We start from the raw sequence: 23,074 nt of genomic DNA on the forward strand, positions 1-23,074 counted from the left end.
TTTCTCCATCTTACTTTATCTGTCTGACTCTGTTTCTGCCTAATGTGATTTAACCTATTTTAGGAAAACATAAGTATTGGAAGGATTGCAATTTCTTGACACTAAATAATTTGTTAAATCTGTTACGTGATTTCCAACAGATGTAGTAAACCGTATGCAAACAAAGATTTAACTGTAGTCCGTAAACTGAAGTGGCACGTTTGGGATTACATTGAACTTGATTTTAAAGAGCCTATTCTGACATGGAAATATTTCTGCATTGCAGTGCCATTGATTGTGGACAATGAAAGATCAAAGAGTCTTTTCACACTGAACTTGAATTTGCCTTGCAGTTTTGTTTCTTTTTTTTCTTTATAAACATGCGCTAGACGGACGTTTGCATTGCATTTCCCTGTTTTTTCAGTTTCTCGTGCTGGAACGCTGCATTTTTTAGACGTCATGTCTTTTAAAAACTCTTACACTTTTAAATGCATTCAGAGATACCTGTGTTCTGTTCCATAGTATGCTCTGTGTCTTTTGTTGAGTAAGAAAATGTTTGGTCTTAATGGCCCTTAACCTGTTAAAAAGAAGAGGTTTTCTCAAGCTCATCAGATTGTTTTCTCTTTTTTTCTATATTGTGATAAAAGCAATGTGAATTAAGACAGGGAATTAATAAATACCTTCATAAGGTAATGCTTTCAGATAGATGGATAGGATATATAGAATAGATAGATATTGATAATGTGTATGGACTGGAAGTATTGACTCTTGTCAAACAGGAAACGGGCTTCCTTCCTTAAGGCTGTTACCACTTTGTCAGGTGGTGGACATTCCTTCAGTCTCACTCTGCATGAAACTCATGAGTTGCCCAGCGCTACCAAAGCTGTTCTGGAGAGTTACAGACAGCCTTGCTGTGTCCATAGTAAAGAATGTCGCATGTCATAAGGTGATTAGCAATTCTTAGAAATTGTAATGCTTTGTATTTAAACATGCTGCACAATTCAGATAATATAAACAGCATTAGGACAGCCCAGCTGAATAACACTGGTCAAACCCTGACCCTGGTCAAACCTGATCAGCAGCTTCCGTTTGTCTTGGTGTTCTGTGTTTTGAAAATACAAGCAGGTCAGCGAATGGGAGTCCGTTTTATATAACTCATTATCATATTGAAAAGAGGATCCTCCTCTTATTTCAGCTGACCTGATTCTCTTGCTCTCACAGTGAATAGGAACACTTTCTCTCTCTGCATACCTCCCTCTTACACACCCTTTCCTGACACTGCCTCTGTGTGAAACTCTCACAATCCAACAGTCACAGCAGCGTCTCTCTTGGTCTGGATGAGCTTCATGACAGCAGCTGAAGGGAAACATTTTGGCTTGTGAGGATTATTCTATTCAACATTCCTGCTTTCTACGTTCCAGCCTCGCCTTCTGCAGGGCTCCTCTGGATAACTTTGTACAGCTCTTGGATTTCCCTGTCACTTCAGGATCTGTTTTACTCCTTGTGGGCATACAATAATGGTTTTGCAGACATCTACAGAGGGAAAGAGACCAGCAAGCCTTGCATTTGTATCTAACTTCAATGACTGTTCCTATAACTGGATGCCCTTGGGGAAAGTTTTGTTCTTTTATGCCTTTGGATTAGAGTGTTGAGCAGCTGACCAATCACCTTCCTCCTAACCAACACCACGCCGTGCTCCAAGCAGTCCCAAAACTAGATGTCCTTGCAGATTATTTCATGCTCAGTCATCTGACCAATCATCGCCCTCCGACCCCACCCGATACCACGCCCAGCCTCAAGCTGTCCCAACGTAGGACAAAATTGGTTATCGTTTTATTCTTTGCACTTCTGGATTGGATCTTCAATAACCTGACCAATCACCAACACCACGTTCCAAACCAAGTTGTCCCATAACTGGATGTCGTTGCAGATCATTCCTTTGCAGTTCTGGATTAGAGTTTCAAGTAGCTGATCAATCATGTCCCTCTAACGTTACACCATGGCCCACCCCAAGTAGTCCCATTCTTTGCACTTCCGGATTGGATCTTCAGTTACATGACCAATCAAATCCCTTGACCTGACATCATACCCCATCCTGAAACAGTTTCATAATTGGACATCCTTGTGGATCATTCTTTCGCACTTCTGAATCTGAATTGGAGTTTCCCTCTGCCCAACACCACGCCTCGCCCCAGGCATCTGAAGGCCATTCCTGGTGGCCTGTTTAAAGGGGGTTGTGGTGAGCCAGGGTCACCCCCTGCTTCCTATGACTGTGTCAGGGAGACGGACAACCGCTGGGCCTGGGAGAAAGAAGAGACTGGAGGCCAGCGGATGGAGAGCAGTGGCTGCAGTCCCTTCCCTCTGTGCTGGGCACGAGGAGCCTGCGTCTACTCCTACCCTCCCCCTCTGCCAAGTATGTCACCCAGATAAAACATTGCAACCTGCTTTCAGAAAGTCTCCATGATACTATTTTGTGGTTCTGCCACTGGATTTGTCATACAGGAAGTGGAATATTGATTCAAAGCTGTTCATGAGAAATTAATAGTGTAGGTGCTCACACTACCGCTTCTGGTAGTGCATGCCTTCATAAAAAATCTCAGTTGGATAATGTAAAGTGATGTTGAATGAAGAACAGCCCCTTTAGAGCAGCATGAACAATCTCCTCTGTAATAGAGCACTGAAAATTAGACACTCTTCACAAAGATCTCCGACATCAGTTTAATGAGCAATCAGAGCTCCTGTCAGCCTGATTATCTGTGCACTGACATCAGTGGAAGAGTAGTCATGTAGGTGGAGTGTACCTTTATTACTAAGGATTGAGTTTCCATAAGAGCTCAACTGATGGCTCATACGGAATCTAAAATATATTACCAATTATTGTCAGTGAGAGCTGTCTTGTCTTTGAGAGAGTTTTATTATGGCGATGTTGTTGGTTCTTTATTATGTCTACGAATTATGTCAGCATATCTAGGGATGCAACCAAATATAATGTATAAACCTTGGCCATGATAATTATGTTTTGGCCAATGTTTTAAAGCCTAACCAGGCCAAACATTCTGCTCCCTGCTCTGTCTGTCTAATCATCAAAGGGACCTTGGCCTGAAAACATTTGAAGACCCCTGTTGTAGAGAAATTGAGAATCGGAATAAACCATTCTAGAGGCACATGCCATTCAAATTTTTACTCCAAGTTTGCTGAACAGAATCTGCATGTCTGCCTGGGGCTGCTGCTTTCCCCTTTTGAAATGATAGAGAATAATTTACTGGTGTCTAGGTAGAATTACCCCATGAGAAGTGTCTTTCACATGGGTCTATCTGAGAGCCCCTCCAGTCATCTAGCTCAGTTTGACCTACAGTATAGCTGTGACTGAGGGATAGAGATGGAGAAGGGGGTGGAGAGGCAGAGAAAGAGGGCGAGTGAGACCTCTCTCACTATCAGATGTCTCTGCTTACATTTCTTGAGCTCAGAAATTGGAGCTTTTTGTCTGGGATCCAGTTTTTCTGGCAATGAGTGGGCTTTGAAAAGTAGACCATTGACTATTCCGTGACAATTAAGGTGAAAACAGCATGTGATTTGTAAATTTGCCCAGATAGCACGTATTATGTAGATAACAATAATACTCTCAGTGTGCAAGGTTTTGTTGCCATATTTATTATTAGGATTCATATTGTTGATCTTTTAAAATATTTTTGAGAAGAGGGTCATTGAATTGGCTTTACAGTATGTTGAAATCTAAAGAGAGAAACCCTAGAGAGAGATCTTTAATGCTGCAGTATTGAGGTTTTCTCTTGTAGAGAAAGTGATTAAAGAACCTGTGAGATTGAAAGTAATCTTTCAAATCTACAATTAACATCCACAAACATTGAAATCACTGCACCTTTATTGCACATTAATGCACATATTATCATTGGTGTATGAGTGTGAATGTGTGTGTGAATGGGTGAAAGGGAAACAGTGTAAAGCGCTTTGGTAACCTCTAAGGTTTAAAAAATGCGCTATGTAAGTGCAGACCATTTACCATTACCGGATACCGAAGAAAAAGTTAAATAATTTCCATATTTTTGTGTAATTTCGTGATTTTTATATAGTTATTTTTATCATTCTAAAATGTGGAAAATAGTAATTATGATAAATGAGTTGGTGTGTAAACTTTTGTCTAGTAGTGTACTTGTGTTTTTTATAGTTTTGTCTCTCCTGTAATTTCTGCACCACTAGTGTCACCTCACGGGTTTGCCAAAATAATGGCTGGCTGCTCAAACAAAAAGATGAGACAATGCCAGAGGGAGAGCATGTTACACTTTTAGGTGAAATCAACCTACAAATATCTATGTATTGATAGGATGGGATATGCTGGGATATGAGAAGACTCAACAGACAGATATGTGTAAACTCCTCCTGCCTAAGGTCCCACTCAACCACGTGCTTTTACTTTTGTGTCAGCCAATTGTGTGTATGTACTGTAGGCCAGTGTGCATATCTGCAGGCTTTGACCTGTATATCTTCAGTATTGTGATTTTAGGGCTGTTGTTTCTTGGTCTTTGGCTTAGGGCCATCTTGTCAGAAAGTGTTGTGTATTCTCCTGGTCTCCCCACTGCAAATGGACAGGAACTGAATCACCATAGCTACATGAAGCTTTGGCCAGGCTGGACACATTATGATAAGCAGGATGTGATAGGAAGCTACTGAAGCTACTTGTCACACAAAGGATGCTACTGAAATGTATTGTGTCTGTCTTAATTTGTATGTGTGGACTGGAGTTTGTTTCTGACAATAAAAAAAGACAGACAATAATGAAAATGCGGATTTGACTTATTTATTTTCCTGTTTTCTGAAATAAATTTTTATTTACCCTAACTTTGGTTTGGGTTTTGAATTTCTGTGATACCTGTAGATCTGCAAAGTTTTGTTACAGTCAATGTAATTTAAGATAAGAATTAGTGCGATTTGTAAATGCCAACATTTAGCATACACCAAAATAATTATTCTGACCATATAGGTCTGTTGCCACCTTATTGTAAATATGTTTTAACAGAAGAATGACTGTAAATGGTCTGCATTATATAGTGCCTTTTTTAACCTTAGAGGTCACCAAAGCGCTTTATACTGTGTCCAATTCACACACACCTTCACACTCACATTCACACTCACATTCACACACCAATGACGGCAGAGCTGCCATGCAAGGCACTAGACTGCCATTGGGAGCAACTTGTGTTCAGTGTCTTGCCCAAGAACACTTCGGCATGTGGAGTCATGTGGGCCGTGAATCGAACCGCCAGCCCTGTGATTAGCGGCCAACCAGCTCTACCACCTGAGCCACACTGCCCCAAACTTAAATGTTTTTATAAAATTATAAACTTAAAATTTTGCCTTTTAAACCCTCTAAAAATTGGCCCTATTCACTTCCATTGTAAGTGCCTCACAGTAACCTTGATTTTTGCTTTAGATTTTTATTCAATTAATCTATTATTTCAATTATTTTTCAACATTATGCCACAAATGGTGTCAATTAAGATGAAACTGTATTGATTCTGAAATATTTCTTTAAAGGGATAGTTCACCCAAAAATGAAAGTTCTGTCATTACTTCATCGACCATCATGCCGTTCCAAACCCATATGACTTGCTTCTTTTCATGTAAAACAAAGGTTAGGTATTTCAGGAATATCCTGGTGCCGGATTCATGAAAAACATCTTAAAAACAGATTTTATTTGGAAAGAATTATAAGAAGGGTTTAAGAATGTTGGTGCAATTCATGAAGATCATTTATAAGAACATTCTTAAGAAGTCTTACCCTGTACTTCAAGTCTTCTGAAGCCATACAACAGCTTTGTGCAGAAAAATTCAAGAAAAGTAATTGGGGTTTAGAAAAACAAAGTTGAGTAAATTATGACAGAATTTAAATTTCTGGCTGATTTATTCCTTTTAAAGAATTCTGGGAGTTTTGGGTTGGTCTGGTTGACCTGAAACAGGCAGCCATTGTTATGTTGACCTTGCAGTTCTGGAATGATGTTTGTTATTGTGGATAGTTGGATTTAAAGCTATGCTGGCTGAATATCTGACATTGTCGTTGAATCCCCAAGGCCACTCGTCTGGCATGCTCGAAGGAGACATCTGTCTGTCTGAAGTGTTGGTGTCTGGACCGTTTCCTTCATTTCCTCCCAGGGATCCAACCCCTTGTTAGTTTCGACAGCATCCTGCTGTAAATTTTGCTGAGACAGTTGAATATTAAGATAATTATTTTGCCCAAGAGCTGATTTGTCATACTGCCTCCTTTATCAGTGTAGTTCCAAAGCCTTAGGATTACTTTGGTACCTTTCGTTTTCTTGTTAGTGTGTTTTGATTTATCTGAGCATTCTGTATTGTGCTCTGAATAAAGTGTCTAGCTGTTGTACCCTGAGGGTGATTTGTGATAGTTGTTGTTTCGGCAGTTCTAAAGAAGATTATGTACTAATGCTGGGATATGTTTGGTATAGAATAGATTAAAAATAGATTGTATGCATTGCAAAGTTGACAGGACAGCGATTTGCAATAGCTTTACCATAATCCTTTGATTACTTACAAGAAGGCGGACTTACAAGAAACACCAGATAGCCAGAATAGAAAAGATTAATTCAGATTATGGTTGTTGCTGCATACATTTTCTATATAGTAGATGATCTGTGTGTGTGTGCGTGCGTATATATCTCACACACACACACACACACACACACACACACACCCATCTTGAGACGCTGGTTTCCGAGTTACCATAGACTTTGTCAGTTCGAACCAGTCTGGCCATTCTCTGTTGACCTCTTTTCATCATCAAGGCGTTTCCATCCACAGAACTGCCGCTCACTGGGCGTTTTTTTGTTTTTGGCACAATTTGGAGTAAATTATAGAGACTGTTGTGAGTGAAAATCCCAGGAGATCAACACTTACAGAAATACTTAAACCAGCCCATCTGGCACCAACAATCATGCCATGGTCCAAATCATTGAGATCACATTTTCCCCATTCTGATGGTTGATGTGAACATTAACTGAACCTCCTGACCTGTATCTGCATGTTATTATGCTCTGCTGTCACATGATTGGCTGGTTATATAATCACATGGATGATTGTTGGTGCCAGAGTATTTATGTAAATTTACCTGAAAATGAATGAATATTTGGTAGTTATGATCAGGACTGATGTTGGTTAAAAAATAATTAACTACGAAAAATTATTATACAAAAAAATTATAATAATAAATCTATGTATGTGTGTGTGTGTGTGTGTGTGTGTGTGTGTGTGTGTGTGTTATATATATATATATATATATATATATATATATATATATATATATATATATATATATATATAAAATCTTATGGATTTTGAAATTTTTAACAAAGAAACATGATGAAGTTATGACATTTATTCATTTACATTTATTCATTTGGCAGACGCTTTTATCCAAAGCGACTTACAAAAGAGGAAGAACATCAGCGAATCATCTTAGGGAGACAGTGGTACAAAAAGTACCATATTACAAAGTTTCACTATCATCATAATAGTATACAAAACAGATTTAAGTGCAACAAGAAATGTAAATTTATTTATTTATTTATTTATTTATTAATTTATTTAATTTTTTTTTATTGACCGTTTAAGTGCTTTTGGAAAAGATGTGTTTTTAGCCGTTTTTTGAAGATAGAGAGTGAGTTAGCTTCCCGGATTGAGTTGGGAAGGTCATTCCACCACCGTGGTATGATGAAACTGAAAGTCCGGGAAAGTGTTTTGGTGCCTCTTTGTTTTGGTACGACAAGGCGACGATCCTTAGCCGACCGCAGGCTTCTGGTGGGAACGTAGCTCTGCATAAATATTTTTAGGTATGCTGGAGCAGACCCAGTGACTGTTTTATATGCCAGCATCAGGGCCTTGAATTTAAAACGTGCATGAACCGGCAGCCAGTGGAGAGAGACAAAGAGTAAACTGAATAAGTCAAACTGAATGACAAACTGAATAAGACATTTATTCGATTCTGCACTATTTCTCGGTCAGATTAAATATGCGATCTTGTAACATTGACTATGTTAATTCGAAAGGTCAGATTTACATGCCTCCATTGCAGCACATAAGATGTTCTTTAGAACGTTCTCAAATTATGTTGCGATAACATAGGTCAGGTTTTGAACAAATTTAGAATTTCAAAAATTTATGTTTTTAATCTTTTCAATTAAACCTTTTGCCAAAATTATGCTTATTTATTTTTTGATGAATAAACAATGCATTACATTTTTTTTTTTTTTTTTTTTAAACATTACACATTATAAAGAAATATAGAAGCAGTTTCACATGTGGACTCACTTTTGAAGTTTTTTGTTGTTGTTACATTTGAATTGACTACTTCAGAGCCACATTTCTGCCTCTGCAACTTTGTTGACATTGAGTTCAAAATTTTCTTCCCTTGTTTTTTTCCACAGAATATGACAGACAGTTAGCACCCACCAAAGCCATGGCAGCGGCTTACCTGGACCCCAACCTGCCCCATGCCCTGAACCAGGAGGTCAAGCCTCGCTTCAGCGCAGGGATGGAGCGGACGGCAGGGGCTCTGGAGCGCGTGCTCAAAGTCTTCCACTACTTCGAGAGCAGTAGTGAACCCTGCACATGGGCCAGCAATATCAGACATGGGGACTCCACCGATATCAGGGTGAGTGTGCAGACTTGCTGGGCCACCATCGTAATGTTCTCCTGTATATAAGATACAGCATTTTTTGGGGTGAGTGATGTAAAAGTAAACCTGTTGATTTCCCAACCCAAACAGTACTCCTTTTCTTATATTCTCTTTTAAACAATTTTGATGCCTGATTTTAATTGAAGTATGTAATCTTGAAGCATCTAGTTCAGAGCTTCAGGACAGGACCCCTAAGACGTTTTTGTTTGAACATGCACAAATTTTGCTATGTTTACGGCTCTAATCCCACTGGAACAGCACTGAAAGCATACTTTATGAAACTGAAAACTTAAACACCAAGGGAAATCTTTTGCTGCTTTTAGTCCATATCTATTAGCCTTAAGTAATCTATATGCTAGTGTTCTTCTAAACATTGACAAAATTCATTATCAGAAGATATAAGCTTTTAAAATCTGCAGTCTCTTACAGGAAAACGAACCCAGTAAAATGTCCGACACAACTTACTGCATTAATTCTGTCCAATTAAATGCTTTTTAGAACGAGAATGCACCCATTTTCTAACCCGCGCTGATGATACCCTCACAAGGTACTTCAAAGGGAGCACATTCCATGATATAGGGTCATTCCAAAAATAATTTTCAATTATTTGTGAATTGACTTTGTGAATTACTTTTATTACCTTTCAGCCTTCTTATGCACCCACAGTGGAGGCCAGTTGTCTTTTAAGAGAATAGGGCATAGAGTTGATGACTTCTAAATAGAACATGCATGTGGGAGTTGGATGCGTGGAAAGTTGCTGGAGTGTATATTTTTAATGCAGCCGTTTTTCCGAGATTTTTGGGATGTACAGCATGAGTAAGTGTTCTTTTATTCTTTTTGTTTAATGTATTGTGATTCAAAACACTGATATATTGTGATCTTTCACTTGTTTATTTTTCATTCTTCTGCATTGGCTTGCACAATGGCTTCAGCCTCATCATAAGCAAAGATCGCGTTGTGCAGTGGTTGTGGACGCCAGTTTGATCATTGTTTGATTCTCAAATCAGAAGAGGTCGGATTCTGTATTAAGATTGCTTTTTAGTTTTCTTAGTTCGGGCTGATCATCGGCTCTGGCATGAGAAGCAGCTGTGGTGTGTGAGTGCTTGTGTGCTAGTGTGTGGGTGTGTGGCTTTGCTGGGCACTGCAATGTAAGCTAAAGCCTATTGGCAGTTTTTTAAAAAGGCACGTGCCATTCAACAAGTCTCGCTCCAACTACAAATACATCAACAGAACAAAGAATACTGAGCTTGTCAAGGCACTTCAGGGGGATTCAAACACATACGTTTTGACATGGTCTTAGTATATTATATATAAAAGAATAAATTAAAGAACAGGAGAAACTATATATATTTATCATTGTTGGCCATAACACAAAAATAAATAGCCTAATTAAGAATAAAATACATTTATTAGAAACACAATTTTTGGGCATGCACAACGGTGACCATCTTGATCTTCAGTATGTTAGTGTATCATTTTTTATTTAAATGTTTTTTTTAATATATATTTTAAATGAAAAACAAAGAGGCAAAACAGTGATAGATTCATAATGCTGGGCATTTGTATCAGTTATCAGTCAAAATCATCCAAATTATTATCGGCAAGTGTATCATCCAAAATAATTTTTACCTAAATTATTCTCAGTTACTGTTTAAGTTCTGCATTGTTTATTTGTGGTATCTTCAACTTTTATTAAATGTCAGTAAAATGGCTTATTGATGCTGAGAGTTGCACCACGCACAGCCCGTGCAGGAATAAAGCTGATATTTCCTCTTGAGCTCCAGGCCGTTCAGCATTATTTAGAATGCATCTTGGCATGGCCTTGAACAATCATGATTAAAGTCCCTCAGACAATGCACTGCTACTCTAAATCATTTAATGAGCTTTATTTTTGAAGCCGAGTAGTCGTTCAACTTCATAATGCATTGTCCCCCTTTCATCCCACACACGGCTGACACTGTCCCATTTCTCTGTTGTTTTATGCAGGATTACAATCTGATGCACTTCAGTCTATCTGGGCTTAACCTCATCAAAACATGGCCTACCCATAACAGACCACTGCCTATGAAGCTTGAAGCTAAATTAACTAGCACTGATTCAGTAAAATTACAAAGATTGTATTGTACTCCATTTTGGAGTTAAATTAGATGGGCCTAGTGTTTAATATCTTATTTGTTTTTGCAGACAACTTGTTATATTAGTGGTAGCCTATATGATGTCTGTGAGGAGACAGGAGAGCTATGACTTGTGTTATTCATTGCACACTAATGTGACTTATCAGATCCGCCCTGATGCCTTCTGCAATTCGCATAATAAATGAACGTCTTTTCATCCTGTTAGACATCATGTTTTATGCCTCAGCTGACTCTGGAACATCATGCTCTCTCTCTTTCCCTTTAATCACTCCATCCCTCTCTTTCATTCATTTCTACTTCAGAACATATTGACCCACAACAGGACACATTAATCAATGAGAGTGATTCAGCTCAAACTCCTATGCCTTTGAACTTATCTTTTCAGATTCGCCTTAGCACATTCTCAAATATGTGCTGCTTTCAAAGACCCTGTTTTTGCTTGATGAGTGCAGATTTCTATCCTGTGTTCCTACTGAAACAGGAATTTTTAGGCAGGACATATTAAAGGGCTTGTCCCTTATTTATTTATTTTTTTAACAGCAAACAGGCATAAGTTATGTCACAGCCTTGATTTGCTATTTGCTGCTCTGTTGCAGGTGGTATTATGGGGAGGGGCATTCTCATACTAGAGCAGCACAAGTCATCAATATTTATAGCCGTTTTCTCTGAAGAGAAAGACTGTCATTTTGAATGCGTACAACTGCTAAAAGGGAGTTTTGTTCATGCTTAGGAGTACACTATAATGTAGGGCTACAACTAACGATTATTTTGATAATCGACTAATCTAACGATTATTAGAATGATTATTCGACTATTCGGTTGATTATTGCAACGATGAATCATTAGCTCTTAACCGACTATTCAGCTTGTGCTTAGACTTAAAAGGTTGTATTAAACATGCTTACTAACAAAAAAAGAGGACACAAATCATCTTTTAAAAGTATTTCTAAATTACATTCACTGAATTCTTTTATTAAGATTAATTCAGTAAAAACGACAATCTCTCACCTTTATTTTCACTTCGATCCATCTTTAACTCACAAAAAAAATTATATCTTCTTAATAGATCTGTGTATCGCCGATTTACGTCACAATCAGATACACACGTGACACATGTGTGTATTAAAGTAAATTATGATTCAGTACGTCGCAATCCATCACGTTATTAATCTAACTACAGCAAACATGCACGAGGGATGGGCGTCCCTGCGCCAGAGGGCAAACGACTATTCGACAACGGAAAATTGTGTCGACAATTTGTTTTATTGTCGATAACGTCGACTAATCATTTCAGCCCTACTAGAATGTAGATGACCTCAAAGCTAACCTCACATGGACTTAAAGCAAATTTTGGCTTTCACAAAGTGCAAATTTTTATTTCATTTTATCATTCAGATTACCACAGTGGAGAGGATGTGATGCATATGTTTCCTCTATAAATTCTTGTGTGTGCGTGTGTGTGTGTGTGTGTGTGTTTCAGGGCATTATACTGAAGATCTTGGACATCCATAAGGTGAGGTGTGTGTCCTGCTTTGGTCTGCGTCTGTGTCACCTGAGGACAGGTGAAGTTCATTGGCTCCACCCTGACATGGGTGTGTCTCATGTGAGGGAGAGGTATGAGCACAGCCACCCCCAAGATGACTGGAGGTGAGTTACTATTTAAATGCTGAGATCATAACCAGAAATGCTAGATGGGTCAGGCCTTTATAGTGGCGACCATGTCGAGATTACTATGACAAGGTGTATCTTGCAATTCAAGTTCTGTACATAAACGAAGAGTTCCACAAATCTGATGCGTTATTTACTTACAAGCTCTCTCTATATGTGCTATCAACGTTTTTGTGGGGCCTAGCAGAGTTTGACAACACTTATTCCTGTAGTCATGGCCCCCTATTGTTTGAGGTTTCTGTCTGCAATACAATCAAAACCCTCTTACATCACTGGGTAAGTGCATCAATATCTGAGACCTCTGTGGTGGTCTGGCAGTGCTTTAACCATATTATTGTCTTTTATGAGAGCTGTGCTTTTCTGTCTAGTGGTCCCTACTGTCAGTTTGAGGTCTATTGAAAGCACTGATTGTGGATAGAGCCCTACAGTATTAACAAAGCTGTTAAATTATGTAAACAATCTCGTTTAATTGCATTAAACAAGATTTGTGGACCAAAGTTAGTCCTTGTTACATCTAATACAGGCCTTTTTATGGGTCAGTTTTTATGGAGATGACATCGCTCTCTTGTAAAACATTCATCTTTATTGAATGAAAGGATGATATAATGGGCTATGCATAATTCATATACTGAGCAGCACGATGGGAGTGGAGAATTCTGAATCACAAAGAGGTTCATCCAGTGGGTGGAGCTTCAGAATTGATGTGGTTCATCATAATGTATCTGTCAGTTTATCTTAATGAAACTGAATAAATCATTCCTGCTTAATTACATATTGTTTATATTCCATTCATGTAGCCCAAGGCTTGCCTCTCTACTTCAACCCTCAATTATGAATGAATAGACTTTTTATGCATTTACAGCAGACATGGGCAACATACGGCCCGTGGGGCTGGATCAGGCCTTTACATGGTTTAGTGTGGTCCGCTTTTATCGTAAAAGCGGTTTTATTTTTCATTGGCTATTTCACTTGCATTGGGACCTAACGCATCTCCACAAACATTTAACATGCCCAGGGTTGCCAGATAAGAGACAGAACACCCCCAGTTTGAGATTTATACTTGCGCAAATTGGAAAAATTCTGCCTAATGTTATACTTATTTTATGCAATCTGGCAACCATGCTCATCTCGCTTTCCCCTTTGAACAAATTTAGCGATCTGTAGTGCAATATTCTGCTCAAGGAAAAGTGTTATACGGCTACTTTGTGTCCATTCTTGAGGCTGCTTGTGATGTTTGGTGCTACTTTGCAGGTTAACCTTCTCAGTGATTAAATTAAATATAAAAGTAGATCTCTGCATAATTGACATGCGAGCAAAAGCAATCCAGAGACAAATATATGCATATTTTATTTGTGCAATTTAGAAATGTTGAAGTCCCTTCACACCTGTATGTTAATCTAACTCTTGCAGTAATCATTTATCATAGTCATGCAGCCTGTGTTTGTCAGTTGTGTACTGAAAGTCAAACCATCGAGGAGACCCACGTCATGACCCTTTTAGCATGTAAACGGGTAATGTTTTAGAAAAAAATATGTAAACTCGCCCACTTTTCCCAAACATGAAAAGTTCTATAAATTTCAATATTTTTTTATTTTATTAAAACAGACCCCTGATGTAGAGATTGTTAAATTTAATAATAAATTAACAGGGAAATAGAGATGGTAAAATAAATTTATAAGCTCAGCCTTTATTCAGTTTTTTAATGCCTGATAGAAAAGTATCTATCTTTGTAGAGCAATACAGTACTTTTAGGCAATTGCAGAATTAGTCACAGATACACTTCAGAAAATTGAGTACACAAATATTTCTTGGCTTAAAAGTTACAAAAACCAAATCAATGCAGAACATTGTATCTCAAAAGGAATACTTAAAGCCCGATGTGGCCCCTTTATCAAAATTGTTGCCCACCCCTGATTTACCGGAATCCTGCTGTTCAAAGGATGAGCTTTATTCTTTTTACCCTCCAGCACAATTCCATAATGAAAAACAGAGCCCTGATAATACATGCAGCATTTGCTTTAAAGCAAGACATTTTACCCTCTCTAAATAAAGGTTAAATTCATCTTTGATTTCTACAGTAATAGAAAGAGAATGGATAGGATTTCACTGCTGGGTACTGCATGTTTTCCATTGTCTATGATCTTGTTTCCAGATGGAATGGAATTATTATTCAGCACAGCCTAAAAATACTGTTTGATAAACTGATCTAAACCAAAAACAAATATTATACTGGAGATTGCATGGGCACGAAGAAAGGCAAGCATCAAAATTGGGATAACTGTGGATTATTTACTTTCTTAATACACACGTGGTATGACTGTGCTAAAATCTTTCCAAAGAAAATAATTGTAATGTTGTAATATCTCATCAAAATTGTACTTGTTCCACCTCTGAAACGAATGTCACGGAGCCTATGCCAGCTATTTTAACTAATAGCCAGCTATTTAGGCATTGTTTTAGCAAGCTCCCATTCAGGTGTGGTTATGGAACTCACACTTTTCACGAGCCAATATATTCCTGATTCTGTAGATAAAATCAAGTCCCACCTATCATTTTTTTTCTCATTGAATATAGAGTTTAACTCAGAAATGTACCACATTACAGAAGTAAAATGTGTTGTGAACACCATTTCATGTTAACTTCAAGCACTTTATGTAATTTTTTTTACTGGTAATTCTGTTTGGAATGACCTTACAGCATGGCTATCATGATTGTTCTCCTTTCAAAATGCCCTTCAGAGGCTGATTTATCCCATTTGGAACGCAGGGTCAGACTATTTTGGCCAACTCTGGCTCGTGCTTGGATAGAGAGGTGTAGGACTAATTTAGCATAATTGAGAGCAGGAACTGAGCCAGCTGTGAGATAAGGCAGAATGAATTTGAAAATATATTAACTGTGTTAAAGGACCTTTCACTCCAAACAGTGTTTGTGCTAAATAAGCTAGATGCAGTGCCACAAATAGAGCAGAACACAGATGTCTCGAATTGCAGTTTTAACAGTTGATATTGTTTTAAAAACTTTGCTCTGAACCCAAAAAACTTGACAATCCTGCACGAGATGCTGAAAAATGAGAGCATGTTTACACAGAAAAACAATGTGTAGGGACGCAAAAAGTTGTCTGGTGTGACCGGCCACGTAGAAAGTTTTGCAAAAGTAATGCTCAATTATTTTAAACCAATCTAGAATTCTCAAAGATAAACTGAACTTTTTGAACACAGTAACAACATTTTTAGCCTTGATTACCTTTCTATGTGCATTATTGCTTGATGACAGATCTTGATGTTTTACCAGATCCGAATGTCCACAAATTTCCAATGCAAAAGAGCCCAGGCCAACACAGTGCATGATGTAATTGTTTGTTCCTTGTTTTTCCACAGTTTTTTCCTCCATGTTTGATGATGTTTTGTAAAACTATTTGAAACTATGTTGTTTGTGACTTTGTCTGAGGTAGATGGCAGCAAATGCCAGGTACATTATCTCCAACCAATTTAGAGAAAGATGTTTTAAAGGTGCTAGGCAGGTGCTACAGCACTCTGGCTCGTGCTCGGATAGAGAGGTGTAGGACTAATTTAGCATAATTGAGAGCAGGAATTGAGCCAGCTGTGAGAGAACAGGGCATAATTCTACCTCCCAGACAGACAGCTGTTGAGAGCAGGCGCTGATAGGATCGTAATTGTGTTGTCTGGCAGACTTTAGAAGAGCATGTCTCACTGGCATCTCTAATCAGTCACATATGAAAGGGAAGATCTGTATTCTTCAGTAATCTGAACTGTCATTATTGTTAAACATTAAAAACATAAAAGGTGTTATACCTGAGGGCTTAATTTACTAAGCATCTGTTATGAGACACACTGTGTCCTAAGCAGACGTGACACAATCATGAAATAAAATATATTGTTATATGTTGATCTTAGATTTTATCCTAACCAGCTTCAACTATGATTTTGTTAGTTGCTTGGTTTCTATTTCTGCAGCTTTGCGCTGCGTAGCCCGGCTCTTTGGTCCATCTTTTGGTCATCATAACTGTACATTTGAACAAATATCTTCTGATTGGTTGTAAAGGTGCCATGTTGATCAACAGTTTAACCTTCAGTCTGAACCAATAAATTGCTTGTCACTGGAAATTGTATGTTGTGTCTGGTTAGGACACAATCTGACAAGATTCAAATTGTGATTGGTCAGGCTATGGGACTGCAGCCAATCATTGATCACCACTGAATGATTCCTATAAATTTATTTTGAGTTTTACAAAGAAGTAATTCACTACATTTCAGATTTTACAGTGAACTATGTAAAGTGCTTTGTTCTGTTACTACATCATTTCTTTCTCTCTGTCTCTTTCTTCTCTCTCCAGACATGAGCTACGGATACGATACTTGCCGAAAGGGTTTTTAAAACGGTTTACTGAGGACCAGCCAACTCTCAAATACTTTTATCATCAGGTGATGGATGGTTTAATCTGGTAGCCTGTGTATTTTTTGCTGTACCCTCTGATACTGTCTTCCAGTAGAAACACCACCTTATCTCAGCCAGTGACACATATAGCATGAAAAAGACATAATTGAGGGGGTTGGTATGGTGTAGTGGTTAACAAGCAAGGCTGGTAACCATTTCAATTCCTTGTCAGGTTGCTGGTTCAGTCCTCTCAAGAGTGAGCCATGAGCTTAACCCCTGGTTGCTCCAGGGGAATTGGCAGTTAATATAAACTCGGCAAATAAAGAAACGTCCTTTTTTCAGGACACTGAACTTTAAAGATAATTTTGTAAAAATCAAAATTACTTTACAGATCTTTATTGTAAAGGGTTTAAACAAAGTTTTCCATGCTTGTTCAATGAGCCATAAACAATTAATTAACATGCACCTGTGCAAAGGTCATTACGACACTAACAGCTTACAGATAAGTTACAGTTATAAAAACTTGGGACATTACAGACCTTTTACTGACTCTGAAAAATACCAATAGAAAGATGCCCAGGGTCCCTGCTCATCTGCTTGAACGTGCCTAGGCATGCTGCATGGAGGCATGAGGACTGCTGATATGGCTAGGGTATAAATTGCAATGTCCATACTGTGAGACACCTAAGACAGCACTAAGTTCTTTTTAACTTTTAAATACCATCTAAAAAAAACGGAGCTCATGCGTGAGACACTGATAAAACAGAGAGATGTGGCGCAGCAGTCAAAGACATAGTCTAGTGCAGGTTTTAAAACGCAACACTAAGGCATTCGGAGTGAATGACCCCTAGCAGTTAAAAGTAATTTAATAAGAGGATACTGTTGCTACTTCCAAGTTATCAACCTTTATTCATTTTGTTATGACTGGCAAATAAGCAAAAGACCTTATTAGTTTTGTTCGTTTATTGGGTGTTTAAGATTAGCCTAAACTGATGAACTCCTTGCATTAGCATTGCAGTGCTTTTTTCTACCATGGCCTGATGTGTAATATTTCTCTTTGTTCATAAGGTAAAAAGTGACTACATGATGGAGATTGCTGATCAAGTCGATCAAGACATAGCACTTAAACTGGGCTGCATTGAAATCAGGTATGTTGTGAAGATATATCAATGTGGAATATTTTATCTTGACTGTCTTGACTATAAAGACTGAATTTAGACATCCAGATGTTTTTCTCTTCTCTGTCTTTCAGGAGGTTTTTCAGAGACATGCGTGGTAACGCCTTGGATACAAAATCAAATTATGAGTTGTTGGAGTAAGTTTTTGATCATTTATATTTATTTGATCATTAAAACAATAATGTTTTGATCATTTATATTCAATTTCTTAGTAATTAAATTCTGATTAATTCATGAAGTCTTCATGCCCTAATTGGTGTGTGTACAACAATGTGCCAAAGAGCACTGTTCACTTATAATGTAATGCTATTATTGTACATCAAACCAATTTATAGAAAGACGCTTTCACACACTGGAGTAGGTCTCTAAATCATTAGATCTCCCTCTCTTTTTTCTCAGATTGTGTATATGGGTCAGAATAAGTAGTCCGTGTTGCATGGCCCTCCGAAACCTGTCTGATTTATTTATAGTAGAGTATAATTGATCTTTGCGGATCTCCTGCAGTGGTTCAGAGTCTCCATTGCTCTAATACAAGTTTACACTGGGTGAATGAGTCTGGCAGAGACAATCATTCTACTAATGGTTGCAACAAGCTGAAGGTGCAATATGTAAAGATTTTCATGTAATATTATTATATAATATTTTTTTTGCAACTTAAAGGGCACCGATTGTGCCCCTTTTCACAAGATGTAATTTAAATCTTTGGTGTCCCCAGAATGTGTCTGTGAAGTATCAGCTCAAAATACCCTACAGATAATTTATTATACCATGTTGAAAATGCCCATTTTTGGGTGGCAATAAAAACAAGCTGTTTTTGTGTCTTTAAATTCAAATGAGCTGGTGCTCCCGCCCCGTATCCAGAATAGGGCGGAGCTTTGACATCTCCGCTTCGGATAACTAGACATCACAAGCAATATGACTGACAGCGAAAATAGTGGTGTTCAGAACCGGAATCAGACACTGATGAAGGAGAGACTCCGTCAGAAGTAACAACTTGAGAATGAACCAGGATGTTTCCGAATGGTTATTTGATAAATGTATTTATTAGTTGTCGAGGTTTTTCAGCAGTTTTGCAACGATGGATGAGCAACACACACACACACACAAATACTGTTACGATGTTCGCTATGCGCCATAACGAAACAAAACACACAAACAAACATGTTGAACATATTGCGTCACTTTGTACAGAATCTGCGAACGGCTTGTTCTGAGACTGTGCTTATGATTAATGGAGATAAAAAAAAAAAGCACTGGGTGGATTTTATCATTATAGGGTGGTTGTGTACACACACTGCCAACACACATGTATGTTCAAACACCATGTAAAAGTGAATTTTGCATAATAGGTCCCCTTTAAAAACATTTGCCCTTCCCAGACTTCCTAGGTTGCCTATTACAGCCTGTAGACTGATTTTAATGCGAAGGGAGCGTGTCGCTTTTGCTGGGAAAATCCAAAGGATGTGACTTTTATGCACGCTCCCGAGAGCCTTGCCTTAGACAGTAGCTTCTCTTCCTCTGTTCAACATCGTCAACTGACAGTCTGCAACACTAAGTAACGTTATCTTAGAGATGGAATCCAACAAACGTCCGGCTCCCAGCACAACACCTACTCCTACACAATCTCAGAGTAAGCCAAAAAAAATCTTCTCTTTATGCTAAAAGTCAGGTTAATGTCAATGTTAATCTGTAATTATTCAACAAGTTAAACTACATTAATACATGAAATGAATGCTAGACAATGTTCCAGATAATGCAAAAAGCTTCATACATTAGTGTAAAGTTACTTGGTTATACAGAATATATATATACAATCTATTATTATAAAACAATTACGCTTCGATATTTCAAAATGACAGTTGTGATGGAATCACATCAATACTGAATTGTGTCAACATATTTATAATGTACAGTCTATTATATGAACAGCTACTGTTTTCATCCACCAAATTTAGCTAACAGCTATTGATAAAGCTGGCTAGCTAGTTAACGCCGACATAGGCGTTAAATACAGTCAATGTATCATGCAAAGAAAAGTGATTACTTCAAACTACTGTCACCCATTGCCAGACCTATATCCACATTTGTTTTAGCCCTGTTCCAGCACTGGAGAGTCAAATATAATATGCAGTCTCAAAGTTTGTATTAAAACAATCATAACTGTGTAATTTTAATCAGCATGATGCCGATGAATCACGTTAAGCCTCTTTGTACGTTAAGTCATTGTTTTGGTCAATGCTCCCTCGCGTCCCTATAGAGTGTGTGCATGAGCACGAGCAACATGTAGCTGGCTGCAGTTCACTTAAAGGCCACAGGTTTCATTAATAACAAGGGTTTCTGAATCTTACATACTGCACCTTTAAAGTGTTTCCTTGACCTTAAGTTTTGTCTGCTTAATAAAGGGATAGTTCACCAAAAATTAAAATTCTCTCATTCACTCACTCTCATGCCATCCCATATGACTTTCTTTCTTCTGTTAAAAACAAACAAAGATTTCTAGAAGAATATCTCAGATATGTAACTTCATACAATGCAAGTGAATGGTGGCAAAACCTTTTAAAGCTCCAAAAATCACAAATGCAGCAATTTTTTACTTTTTTACAAAAGTAATCCATAAGTCTCCAGTGATTTAATCAATGTTTTCTGAAGCGATGCAATCACTTTGCGTGAGTAACGGATCAATATTTCAGTCCTTTTTTACTATAAATCTCAACTTTCACTTTTACAATGTTGAAGAATGTGAAATTGAAAGAGGAGATTTACAGTAAATAGGACTTAAATATTGATCTGTTTCTCACTAACACCTATAATATTGCTTCTGAAGACAGATTTAACCACTGGAGTCACATGGATTACTTTCATGCTCTCTTTATTGGATTTTTGGAGCTTCAAATATCTGGTTACCATTCATTTGCAGCAGCGACCCCTCCATCACCAGGCAGACGGCCACATCGAGGATTCCACAACAGCGCATCCCTCCCCCGATTTTGGCACCAGTGTAACGGGTATAGAATAGGAAAGGAGGCGGCGGGAACTGACAGAATAGTCAACATGACTTTAGTTACAAAACTGAACTTAAACATAACATAAAACACACAGCCAGTGCGGCCACATGCGTCTCTCTCGAACTGCATCCCTGGCACCTCTTTATCCCTCTCCCAGCTGATTTGGCTGATTCAGCACTGGGTGTCCATATTTACGGCCCGGCCACGCCCTCCTCGTCACACTCCTCCACCGCCTGATTCAGGCCAGGGAAACCTCCGGCATGACTTACTCCACTCTCTTCCTGGAGCGGAGGTGTTGCCCTTCCGGCCGTCCTGCTGCCAGCTGGTCTTCCCCGCCTCTCTGAAGCCCTGGGAGAGACGAGGTGACGGAGAGGGAAAGGGCAAGGGGGAGAGAAAGAGAGGAGAGTGTGAGGAAAAACTTGCTCTTCGGTCCCTGGACATGCCGTCGCCTGGTCCTCAGCCACTCCTCCGCCCTGTGACGTACGACAGCCACTCCTCAATCCCCTGGCGGACGGCCACGGCTCTTCCACATCCTGGTGGACAACAGCGGTGAGGACTCCGCGACAGCTCATCCCTCCTCCTCCTTGGGTTTCAGCACCAGTGTATCGGGTCAAGAATGGGCAAGGAGGAGGCGGGAACCAGCAGAACATTCAACTTAACTTTAATTACATAACTGAACTTAAAAATAAAATAAAACACTGAGACAGCACGGCCATGTGCGTCTCTCTCAAACTGCTGTCCATGGCTCCTCTTTATCCCTCTCCCGGCTGATTGGGCTGATTCAGCGGCGTCCATCGTTACAGCCCGGCCACACCCTCCTCCTCCTCATCATAGTGAACTATCCCATTAATGCATAATTGGTGTAAGAATGTGCATGTAAACACTCAATAATTTCCTGTTTTCTCTCCCTGCAGGAAGGATGTTGGTCTGCGGAGATTCTTTCCAAAGAGTTTATTAGACTCCGTTAAGGTAATCAAACATTTCTGATGCTCCTTCCTTATAATGTCCTTGATTCATCCAGAGCCATTGGCTTAATTCATTGAGTTTGATTTATGATTTATTGCAGTGAAGCTACACTTTTGAAAATTGTGTTATCTACATTACAAGCTACTAAGAAAACATGCAAATTTCACTGCAGCGATTTTGGTTTAGATGAAATAATTTAAGCTATTTAAGGGACCATTATCATTTTTATTTTATGGACAGCAGCATTTGACTAGGTATTATATAATTTTGTTAAATATGATAAATAATATAAAACAGAATTTACAATGCTTCATATGAGAGAGAGAGAGAGAGAGAGAGAGAGAGTGAATATTTTGGATGAACTCGTTTCACTATTTGGTTCACTCTGCTAAAATGTTGCTGTCAAACTACACGGCTACACGTTGGAAAATGTAGCTTGTTATTGGAAAAGATTTTCTGAAAACAACTGTCTACTGTCATGCAACTGAGAGTTAGTAGCATCTCTTTTTAATTAGTTACTCTCCAACACATTTATTTAGACATGAGGAAATGCTTTTGTTCAGATATAATCAGTTGTATTACCTGCCTGGCTTCCTCTATGATCTCACACCCCTGAGATGTTTTGCTCCAGTTCTGTTCTCTCTCTGTGAAGGAGCAGATTGTTAGAGAGCCAGTTTCCTTTCCTTTCCACCTGACCTACCTACCTTTTTTGTTTCAGTCCTCAGTATGCGTTGTATGTTAGTTAAGAGTGGACAGCTACCATTCGTGTTTTGGGTTTTATCTCAAAACACTTAAGAGTTTTGGAATCAGAAGCTGCTTTTGTGCCGCTTATTCCTTATTTTCTGCTCATTGTTTCATTAATTGAGTTATTAAAATGGGATACTTGGCGTGTTCGAATGCATTTGGGATTTGGGAATGGGAACTGCATTTGTGTATTGTGTGTTCCATAGGGATTTAGGAGAGTTTCTGCATATTTTGTGGCTCTCACTCTCTACTGCTCTCCCTTTTTGTATTCATTCTACCCCAAAGCAGCCCAAAATCTCCTCC

General features: G+C 38.5%; 1 protein-coding gene across 3 annotated transcripts in view; it reads left to right on the forward strand.

Annotated features, from left to right (window-relative positions):
- Positions 1-2,135: 2,135 nt before the first annotated feature.
- Positions 2,136-23,074, forward strand: part of LOC127655624 (focal adhesion kinase 1-like) — a 77,860-nt gene continuing 56,921 nt past the window's right edge. The window contains exons 1-7 of one of the 3 annotated variants that reach the window (XM_052143515.1): positions 2,136-2,392; positions 8,430-8,656; positions 12,296-12,462; positions 16,838-16,925; positions 17,947-18,026; positions 18,131-18,193; positions 21,976-22,030. In XM_052143515.1, the coding sequence (XP_051999475.1) occupies positions 2,311-2,392; positions 8,430-8,656; positions 12,296-12,462; positions 16,838-16,925; positions 17,947-18,026; positions 18,131-18,193; positions 21,976-22,030 (762 nt within the window). In that variant the 5' untranslated portion in view covers positions 2,136-2,310. The remainder of the gene's footprint in view (positions 2,393-8,429; positions 8,657-12,295; positions 12,463-16,837; positions 16,926-17,946; positions 18,027-18,130; positions 18,194-21,975; positions 22,031-23,074) is intronic. The other 2 variants (XM_052143516.1, XM_052143517.1) reach the window with 2 other exon arrangements.

This window comes from Xyrauchen texanus, chromosome 15 (genome assembly GCF_025860055.1).
Source record: "Xyrauchen texanus isolate HMW12.3.18 chromosome 15, RBS_HiC_50CHRs, whole genome shotgun sequence".
In the NCBI taxonomy this organism is placed as follows: domain Eukaryota; kingdom Metazoa; phylum Chordata; class Actinopteri; order Cypriniformes; family Catostomidae; genus Xyrauchen; species Xyrauchen texanus.